Below are 10752 nucleotides of genomic sequence, written 5' to 3'. Positions count from 1 at the left end.
GAGCAGTCGACCCTTGAACTTGGAAAGCCAATAACATTTCGTTTTACAACGATCATTAACCAATAACAAAGAAGTTCTCATAATGCGGTAATTTTGAAGTACACTTTGGGTAACTCATGAAAACAAAAGACAAAGGTTGCATTTGGGTAACAACACTTGTTTTTAATGACTATAATGCATGCAAATCGTTTCTTTCATATAAAATTTCCAAATTAATTATAAAACTTAGAATATCTCCTCTATAAAAATTGAGCGACTTTCATGTCAGAACTTGTTGCAATGTTTACACTTTTGGTATACTGCAAGTCAGAACAATTCATAGGCAGCATGCAGTACTGAGAATTTGTGATGTTTATTTGATCAGAGTGGAGATAAATATTTATTAATTGGTTTAATCATTGTGAATTATGGGGAGTGGATCTCAAATAGTTCATGAAGCTGGGACTTCTATACCTCCTAAGCAACTTATTCAGCCTCCACAGGCAGAAAAAGACAATGCTCACAGTACTCAGAACAATGCAGGGCCTACTGACATGGGGGAGAAGCTGGATCCATGCCCTTTGGTTCCGTATGTCTCTACCCATTCTGAGAGTCTTTCAAATTCAGCTAGAAAGTAAGAGGCAATTTGGATAATTTAGAAACAGAATTATGCATACAGTATGACAGTAGATGTAGAGAGCAGGCTTGAATTATACTTTTTTTTAAAATTGTAATTGATACCATTTGATATCATTACAGTGATAATGCATGGTGCATGCACACTAATCTATATGCACTTATAAATATATCATTGTATATCTGAAGAAAATACAAATTGATATGTAGGCCTTTGTATAGTTCTGTTTTGTTTAAAACACAGGGAACATAATGAAAGTCAGTTTCCTTACAGTAATGTCATTTTTTAAAATTAGAAATTTGCAGATGATAAATCCATGCTGCATTCACAAAAGCCCTATAGTTGTGTAAATTTTTCTACTTTTTTTCCTTCTATGTTTTAAAAACAAACAAGATTTTTCTTGTAGTATTTCAAACATTCAAGATCTTTAATTGATATATATCTTTATTTTGAAGAGATTAAGTATAATATAATAGATTGTTGCGTTAAAGATTTATGGCATTTTGGGCTTTATTAAGACTTTGTTGAAATAATTGGCATTTTCTCCTCCATAACTCATTTGTTAATTAATACATGTACATGCATATTAGCAGTTAATATTGTTGTTGTCTTAAAACAGAGAGAGAGAGAGAGAGAGGGAGAGGGAGGAGAGAGAGAAAGAGAGAGTGTGTGTTAATCAATCATTTAATAAAAGAACCCCTATTAATTAAGATAATTTAAGAAAATAAGAAAGTAGAAATAATTGCACAAAATTTTTGTATTAAACATGTTAAATATATATTTTTAAAACAGTTATTATGAAAAATTAATGTTTAATATTATGACACTTAATACCGGTAGTATGTTTGAAACAATTTGAAATTAATGTGCTGTCTAGAGGGCATATCACATTACATGCATATCAAAGTTTAGTATAGAGAAACAAAGAAAAAACTATAGTAGAGCAATGTCATTTTCTGTGTCTTCCTTATATGAAGATTTACTTTGTTGGTAGTTTTTTTTTTAATTCAGTATCAGTCCCAATTTATAACTTATTAATTCTTTTAACTTTTCAACTTCTGTAGTGTTATAACTATGAGGGACACTGACACATGTTGAAAAAAAAATGCCCTGGTTAACTTGTAAACTATATCCATGTACATGTATATAAGAGGGTTTGAAATTTTCTATTGAAATTATAGGTATTGAAATTTTAACTTTAAAATGTCATAAGGTTGTACTTGAAAAGAATATAACAGTCTTAAACTTGAAATTACTATGAACATCGGACAGTTGTTTTTTGTTACGATTTTGTGGCCTTGATTCCCTTTAACCAATCAACTCCCGCACCACGCTCCATTAATCCTGAATGGCTTAACAAAGCTCCTTAAACCGATAGCTTTATATATACAGTTCTCCAATGGGTGCTATCTTCCCAGTCTCTTTGTCTTTGTTGACAATACTTGCATAACAGGTGTTATGAAAGGGTGACAATTCAGTTACATTTTGCCAAGGACAGGTAATCCTGATAGGCAGGGCCCCAGGGCTCTTTACACTGACTCCAGGGCACATGCTGATTGTCATCTAAACAATCATTTTGATCTTTTCTCACCCTAATGTTGTTGACAGGTTTGTAAAAGAAAGGACCCAATCCATTGATGGTTTTATTCTTTTCTTACTTTTATTTTGATGGCCAGTGTAAAATTTCATTAGTGAAATTTGGTCAGTAGAGTATAGCTAGCTTTAATATAGCTAGACTGCATGCTGAATTATCAAGAGTCAAAAAGCCATGCATACATGTTCTTGTGCATGTGGAAAGAGGTAATAGAAAGGTTATCTTGGCATCCATTATTTCATCTGATAATTTTCAATTTTCAGCTTGAATGATTTGATTCATATCAGCCTCAACTAACATTATATCATTAAATTCATAGTGCATGCTTATGCCAGTTTACTGAGACATTTTGCTTTAGTCTTTGTAAAACTAACATTTCCCTTTTTTGGCTGTTTTAGACCTAGAATGCCGAGTACATTAGATGATTTTGATGTCATTGGTACCATTGGATCAGGATCATATGGAACATGCAAGAAAATTAGGAGAAAAAAAGATGGAAAGGTAAAATTTCATCAATAATTAGAAATTTTGATATCATTTACAAGATCGAATTAAACATGCACAGATTAAGAGAAAGGTAAAAAATGTATAATAGAGTTTGCCTTTTGGAAAATAATTTGAACATCCATTGCAGCAAATATATCAAATGTTCAACACAAAAAGGCATAGTAAATGTATGTATATATATAGATCAAGCTGGATATTATCATATGAATTGAAATCTAATCTGACTTTCTTGTGCTGACTGAGAAAAGTGCTTCATCTACAGTAAATCACTTGTATTTCTATAAAAATTTTATCTTCTAAATGATAGGCATGATTTCTTTGGCAATACATATATAATCTTATCAAGACTAGTTAAAGTACATAAATGAATACTTGTAAACTATAAATTCAGTTGTGTAAATACAAATTGCATAACCAAATTTCTTTTACTACCCATTTTATCTTGATTAATTGAAAGTACGTGTCAATATTAATTATTTTGAGCGATGTTAAACATAGCGTCTTTGTTGAAGTGTTTGTTTTCTGATGCCTGTCAGAATGTCAGAACAACCATGAACTGATATATTCTAATGATTTAATTGGATCATTTATGGAAATACAATATTAATACCGATATCTCTTTGCATTTTTTTCTCATTCTTGTCTCTGGCATGCTTCCTTAAGCAAACATGACATCACATATACTTATGTAAAAATTCTATGAAATGATCAATAGCTGAGATTTTTATCTCAGGTATGGTTGAATGTTCACATATAAAGATAATACTAAAATTGAAAAAAAAAACAAAAAAAAACAGGAAGACATTAATTGTACATGTACCGTATATGTAATTATAGTCCAAATACATATCAAATATATATAAGAATAGGTCATTGCCTACTTGTTTTTGCATATTAAGAAGCTCATGAATCATGGTACATGTATTAAATTTTAATTTATATGCACTTTCCTTGATTATATAGATACTTGTGTGGAAGGAGATGGAGTATGGCACCATGACAGAGTCGGAGAAACAGATGTTGGTGTCAGAGGTCAACCTCCTGCGCGAGCTGAAGCACCAGCACATCGTGCGCTACTACGACAGAATCATCGACCGCAGCAACACCACGATATACATCATCATGGAGTACTGTGACGGCGGGGACCTCTCAGTGCTCATCTCCAAGAATAGAAGAGAGGGGTAGGTCAAGGTCATTAATGGCCTCACACAGATAGAACGATGGGTCAAGCAAGGCTTTCAGTGATTTTAAAGTAAAGAGATAAACTCCTTTTTTAAAGCAGTTTTTTATTGTGCAGTAAAGAAAGTTAAAAAAAGAAGAAGGGAGAGAACAATAATTGTTAGGAAAATAGAATAATTAATCAATTTTCACTTAAAAATGAATATACTTGTATTTCTGAATACGGTATATATGAAGAGATTATACTGGTTACTATACTTAAAAACTAAGTTTATACAATGAATTTATGTTTAAAAGAAAATCATTATAAAATTAAAAAAAAAAAAAATTAAACCAAAATGAATAGTATTTTAAAACTTAGATTGGGAACATGTAAGGAAAAAATATTAAACTTAATATTATTCAGTTACATTAGTTAAGATAAACTATGAATGATGAGTATATTAATATTCTGAAATATTGCACTTTGTAGTACTTATTTGGAAGAAGATTTTGTGTGGAAAATGTTGATACAGATGACTTCAGCTCTAAAAGAATGCCATCGCAGAAAGAACGGGAAAGCCGTACTTCATAGAGACCTCAAACCAGCCAATATCTTCCTGGACTCCGACAACAATGTCAAACTTGGTGACTTTGGACTGGCCCGGGTTCTCCATCATGAAACAAGTTTTGCCAAAACATTTGTTGGAACACCTTACTACATGTCTCCTGTAAGCTCTATCAAATAGACAGATTTCTATCAATTTAATTTCAAAATGTGACCTGAAAACCATTCATGAACAACAGAGGGTTAGTTAGCGGGGAAAAAAATAATCAACAAATTCCAAGGAATTTTTAAGCAGAGTGGGTACCTCAAGTGATCACTTAGGTATATTCCTATAATTAGGATTAGAAATTTCGGTGACTGCTTGTAAGCCCCCATTCAGCTGAAAAAGTTTTCCAGATTGAAAAATGCAACAGAGATATATTAAATGTGATTTGTACAGACTCTGAGATAAACTAGGTCTTCTAATTTTTTCAGGAATTGGTCAACAACATGTCCTATAATGAGAAGTCAGACATTTGGTCCATGGGTTGCATGTTGTATGAGATTTGTGCCCTTCATCCCCCCTTCACAGCCAGTAACCAACAAGACCTGAACAAGAAGATCTGCATAGGGGACTACAAAAGGATACCAAGTAGATACTCGGAGGATCTCAACACTATCATCTCCAAGCTTCTCTGTGTAGAGGTATTGATTTGTTCTCGATTTGTGAACAAAAGCCAAACCATACTATGCATTGTTTTGATTGGAAATACACATATTGATAGTTGATTTAATGCATTTTAATTGTTTAAGATATAAATACATTTTATTGCTACATAAATTTTGAAAAATGCAGTCTTTCTCAATGCAATGCAACCTTTATTAACCTAAATTATACACATCGAAAAAGTTTGATTTCAATCAAAGAAAGCATTTTCTTTTTTGCATTCTAGGTTAAAAAAAGACCTAGTATTGAGGCCATTTTAGTAGATCCAATAGTGCTGCGAAGGAACCGTAAAATGGACAGATTAGAGAGACGGAACTCTGCTGGAAGTGCTGGAGCAGACTCGCTACATTCCTGGGAGGACGAGCTCAAAAAGAGGGAGAAGAAACTTGAACTGAAAGAAAAGGAATTAAAAAGTATTTCGCTAATAAATTTTTGAACGAAACCCGATATATGTTAAAGTATGTCAGATACATTGTGTTCATTTTGGTAATTTCTGTTGCGAGTTTTGTACAGTGTGAAAAAAATCTCTACTTTTTAATAGGTCATGAAAGAGAACTTGCAATCAGAGAGAAAATGGTGGAAGATAAGTTGAAAAGGTGAGAAGAACACACTTTACCTTATAATCCTTAATCCATTAATATATTCAACTTTAAAAATATGGAAATAAAAACCTGTTATATCTTTATTATTGTAGAATTGAATTATTGAGTAAAGAATACAGAAGAAAGTCTGACCTATCTCGTGAAGTGTCTTCTTCGGGAGATGGAGGTAACACATTTTTGTCCCCCATCGCACCACCTCCCCGAATGGTGGTCAAACCCATGAACTTTCCCCTGCTTTGCATTCCATCAAAATATGAGGCTTCTCGAACACCCCTGACACCGATAAACTGCAATAATAATGAACGAGGCTAGGAGTGATCTGTTATCAAGCCTTTATGTCTCTACATTGTTTCTGTGTGTGGCTGTTGCATTAGTTTCTGTTGTTATTTCACCTGTTTTTTCATGCAATTTCAATCATGCTGTATAATTAACAATCAGAAATATATTGGGCTTAATGGAGAAATAAAAGGAAATTTGCATGTGTGCATGATTGAAGTTTCATCTCTGTGTGTGCTTTCATGCTTTTTAGAAATTATTCTTTTGCAAAATTCTTGTTTGTGTCATATTTTATTGTAACAATGGTGCTATCATATATCATACTTGCAGTAGTGTGCAGAGATTTTAAAATACCTAATATTTACTATGAATATTCCTTTCTGCTTTCATATTTAACACTTTTTTGCTGTTTGCATTTCTTAATTCTTTTGATTTTCATATCATTGCTATGTGTCTATATTAAAAAAAAATATTGCAGTGAACAAATCAATAACCAGTAAATGAATATAATTTCAATTATTATAATGATAATATCTATATATTTCAGAATTACCAAATAACTTTGAAAGATATAATTTTTGTCCAATTAATTAAAAATATTGCTCACTGGAATTTTCATGTTACTGTGTTGATGTGCTTTCATTCATATTACCGTGTCATATATCATGTCATTGTCTTATTTCTTCATGTACACCATTTTCTCATCCTGTCATGTTTCTACATTTTATATTCTCTTTGTTTTGTACGTTATTTTTCTTACATGTATGTGTATTAATTTCTTTGCATTCTTTTGGTCTGAAAAATGAATTCAAACCATGATACACCGTATGTGTCCCAAAAGTTTTAATCAAGACGGACACTTTCAATAAAAATTGTTTGTTTGCCCTCTCTTGACTCACTCAGCTACAGTGTTTAAACTTTAGGACTGTTAGTAAGACATTTATTTTCTTTGAAGGTTTGAGTAAATTTTGTAACCGAAAATATGACCCAGTTGTTAGTAAAAAAAAATATATTGAGACAGGCTCTTTTTTTGTTGGTCAGTCGAGGACTAACAGAGCAATTTTTTTTTAAGGTGTAGCCTATCAAAAACTCTTAATGAAGAATGTTTTAACTTTGTAACTGTGTCTTGAATAAAACAAATTTTACCGAAGCCAAATCTTTCAACATGATAAATTGTGGCAGTACAAGCTAGTGAATAATGTACCTTTTATAATTGAGATAATCATATAACTTGCAAGGCAATAAAAACAAATTTTGAATAACATTTTTCAGATCAGTTGATTATTTCTTTCATTACTTTTGTGCTAGTTATTAGTTTTATCATGTAGCACATGTATATTAGTCCATGTATACTCTCTGCTTTATATCATTAATCTTCATATGTACATATAACATCATTTCATTTCATATCTTTGGTTTGTATAAATCATGTATATGTTCAGGTCAAATATATATGTATGTATGAGATAAAGGGTTTTCGTTGGGAAAAGAGGGGGGAATCCCAACTCAGAATTCATGATGTCAAACTCAAAATATGTCCTGACAATAAAATATATATAAATGAACCTGATGAAGTTTTAGGTCTTACATGTTTGAAATCATCTACTACACGTAGATTTATCCAGTATTTGAGATATTGATTGCATAAATGTGCATCTTGAATTAAAAATTGTTATCTTCCAAGGCAAGTAAAATAAAATTACTGTAAAGATCTTAATTAAAGTGGCTTACTCCATTAAGACTTATACTTTTTAAGATGTTGCACAAGTTTGAATCCGCTCATGGCTTTTGTTCATGTTTACTTTAAAAAAAAATTTTTAAATCCAAAATTGCATATTTTTAGCCTATTTAACATGTATATTTCTTATAGATCAATTGCTACCTTTTATGTCATTTTCTGCAGATTATGTAAACCTTTTCAAGGTGTAGTGAGCCACCTTAATTAATGTAATAAATACTGTAACTTTTTAAAGTATTAAAAATTTTTAATTCCTTAAATTTATTTGTATAACCATAAGAAAATATCTATAACATGTTGTTAATTATGTTGATGTTGTAAACTTATTTTACTGTGTAAGGATTTTTCAAATTTTCTGTGCTTTTATAGATGACATGGACTTCTTTGATGGTTTACACCCATGCCTTTCAAGAGGGCGAAGAGATCCAGACTCTCCCAAGAAAAAAGTGTCGTTTGATATGTATGGCAAAGAAAATCTTCGCAGACATGAAAGATATTCAGACTACACTGTTGACAACCTCCTAACCAAAGATTATACCTCAAAGTACTCTTCCGATCTCAAAGACTATGATAACTTATATGAAGTAGAACTTGCTAAGAGGAGAGAATTGAAGGATAGACTATTTAGGGCAAAATCCAAAGTAACTGATTTACACGATTTGAAATTAGACGCTCATATACGAAACAGAAATTTGTTGTATTTTAGGTGAATGGTATTCCATATATATAGGGCTAACATTTTTGTTACTCTTTTTTTTGGAAACAATCTACATTTGTTTCAGTTAGCTTTTTGCATTTTGATGCTCATTGATTTTTAAAAATTTTTTTTGCAGATTGTGATATTTTTTATTTGTTTAGTATTTTTTTATACATGTACGTGCTTTTTAAGACATTCATTATCCAGAAATACCACAGTATTAATATGCAATAGGAGCTACCATACTCATATTTCGTATACAATCCATTAGTTAAAAGGATGTCATTTAATTGCTCTTTTTGCTAGTGCATGTACATATAAATTTTTGTAAAGTACACTTTAAATTTCTTACCATTTTTGGGACATGGGTCATTTTATAATTTATTGAAGTATGATTTCTATTATTTTTTTCATTTTAATAGACATGCTTCTACATCAGAATTATGTACACATCTTACCACTACAAATCTTAAATACAGATCGAGATACATTAGTGAAAATCCACCTGCCAGCTAGTGGCTAAATCTATTATAAGCTTGAGATATTAACATTTACCGGTACATCTTTTGATTGATACTTATAACATAAAGTAAAATATTCAAGGACATCAGACTAGTTGGAATTTACTTTATTTGTGATCTTAATTTACATTTGCTTCAGTGCCTATGATTATTTTATATCATACTTTATTATATAATTTATATAGCTTGATAATTTGTTTTGTTATTGTATAATAAAGAAATGATACATTCATAAAACTAGACCTAAGATTATTTTCATTATCACATTTATTTCAATATACAATGGATATTACTCATGTAATGTCATGTTTTACAAAACCTTCCCTAAAAATGTTTAGCAGTGCATTACCAGTGAACATCATGTTTAAATTATAAGAGATCAATCTCAGACTCTACTTTCAATGCATTGGTTACTTCTTTGACAAACTATGAGATGTTCTCTTTCATGCCAGATGAGAGAAGACCATATACTAGAGGTACTGTGAGCAAGCTCACAAATAATACCCTCCACTAAGAAAATATAAAAACTTAAGTATATTTCTCTATTGGAAAGTAATGAATGCATCATTTTTCTCATAGTAATCTTTAACTTGCAAAATTGACCAAAGCTCTAAGATCAGGACATATCTAGAGATCACAAGCAATCTTTGTATCAAATTTTAGCTTCTTAGCAATATAGCCTAGACAGGAATTATGCATTTTTTAAAATAAAGACATTTAACTTCCACAACTGAACATGGGTCAAAAACTCAAAATCATGACACACCCTCAGGTCATACGCAACTTATATTTGAAGTAGGAATGTCCAATGTTTCTCCAAAAGAAATGTATAGACCGGACACAAATTATAACTTTTTCTTCCAATGACCTTGAAGCTCAAATGACCTTGGGTCAAAACCATGACACACCCTCAGGTCGTAGGTAATCTGTGTGAAAAGTAAGAACTTTCAATGATTCTCAATGAGAAAGACATAGACTGGACACAAATTTTGCACTTTTCTTTCAAGTGACCTTGAACTTGCCCTAATGACCTTGGGTCAAAATCATGAAATATCCTCTGGTCATAGGTAATCTTTGTGTGAAGTAAGAACTTTCAATGTTTCTCAATAAGAAAGATAGAGACTGGACACAAATTTTGCACTTTTCCTTCCGGTGACCTTTCACTTATTAATAACCAAAACACTTTTGGTCAAAATCACAACCCACACACCCCAAGATCATAAGCAATCTTTGTCTAAAAGTAAGACCTTTCAATGTTTGCATAAGACAGATATGGAGCGGATATGATTGCACAGACAGATGGACAAGGTGATCCCTATATACCCCCCCCCCCCCAACTTTGTCCATGTGTGTGTGGGGGGGGGGGGTATAATGATTGCAATGATTTTAACAATGGCCTAAAATTGTTAGTGATATATTGAAATTTCCCAGAAAGAAAAATGTTTAGCACACTGAAGAGTTTTTGCAGAGATTTTAGAAAAATTAGAATCCAGCTGTAGAAATTAACCTAGATATTTTTGTCTGAGGGAAAATAATGGGCTCGTTGTGCATGCACGCTTTTGTTGTAAGTTGAGTGCAGTATTGTACGACGTAGCATTTAGGCTTACACGGAATGTACATTTTCTGAACACTGTCGTTGGGTGTAGCACTTAAACCAGTACGGGGGACAAATGTTATGACTGAAAACTTAAAAAAATTATTTTACATATTCGGCCTTATTTATTCTTATCTTCCTGACCATTTACACTGAACCATTTAAATGCACTTAA

At 31.7% G+C, this 10752-nt stretch overlaps 1 protein-coding gene across 3 annotated transcripts; it reads left to right on the top strand.

The window, feature by feature from the left end:
• LOC105319616 (serine/threonine-protein kinase Nek2) lies at positions 1 to 9199 on the top strand. Of its 3 annotated transcripts, none has more exons than XM_011417212.4 (9): positions 1 to 146; positions 2609 to 2711; positions 3681 to 3898; positions 4369 to 4606; positions 4918 to 5127; positions 5376 to 5562; positions 5691 to 5745; positions 5844 to 5917; positions 8135 to 9198. In XM_011417212.4, the coding sequence occupies exons 2-9, from the start codon at positions 2616 to 2618 to the stop codon at positions 8473 to 8475; spliced, it is 1419 nt and encodes a 472-aa protein (XP_011415514.4). In that variant the 5' UTR covers positions 1 to 146; positions 2609 to 2615; the 3' UTR covers positions 8476 to 9198. The 3 variants fall into 3 exon arrangements, with proteins under 3 accessions (XP_011415514.4, XP_011415512.4, XP_011415513.4); XM_011417210.4 differs by lacking the exon at positions 1 to 146 and adding an exon at positions 257 to 613 and having other exon boundaries at positions 8135 to 9199; XM_011417211.4 differs by lacking the exon at positions 1 to 146 and adding an exon at positions 2370 to 2416 and having other exon boundaries at positions 8135 to 9199.
• Positions 9200 to 10752: the final 1553 nt, after the last annotated feature.

Source organism: Magallana gigas, chromosome 6 (assembly GCF_963853765.1).
Source record: "Magallana gigas chromosome 6, xbMagGiga1.1, whole genome shotgun sequence".
Lineage (NCBI taxonomy): Eukaryota > Metazoa > Mollusca > Bivalvia > Ostreida > Ostreidae > Magallana > Magallana gigas.
The sequence above is the reverse complement of the archived record's forward strand: the minus strand, read 5'-3'. Positions and strand labels throughout refer to the sequence as shown.

Bases quoted from the DNA above. Each gene is read 5' to 3' on its own strand.
- LOC105319616 (XM_011417210.4), top strand. From the start codon at position 408: ATGGGGAGTGGATCTCAAATAGTTCATGAAGCTGGGACTTCTATACCT. The intron at 2,712-3,680 runs GTAAAATTTCAT...TTGATTATATAG, and splicing joins GGAGAAAAAAAGATGGAAAG to ATACTTGTGTGGAAGGAGAT. The intron at 5,563-5,690 runs GTATTTCGCTAA...ACTTTTTAATAG, and splicing joins GAAAGAAAAGGAATTAAAAA to GTCATGAAAGAGAACTTGCA.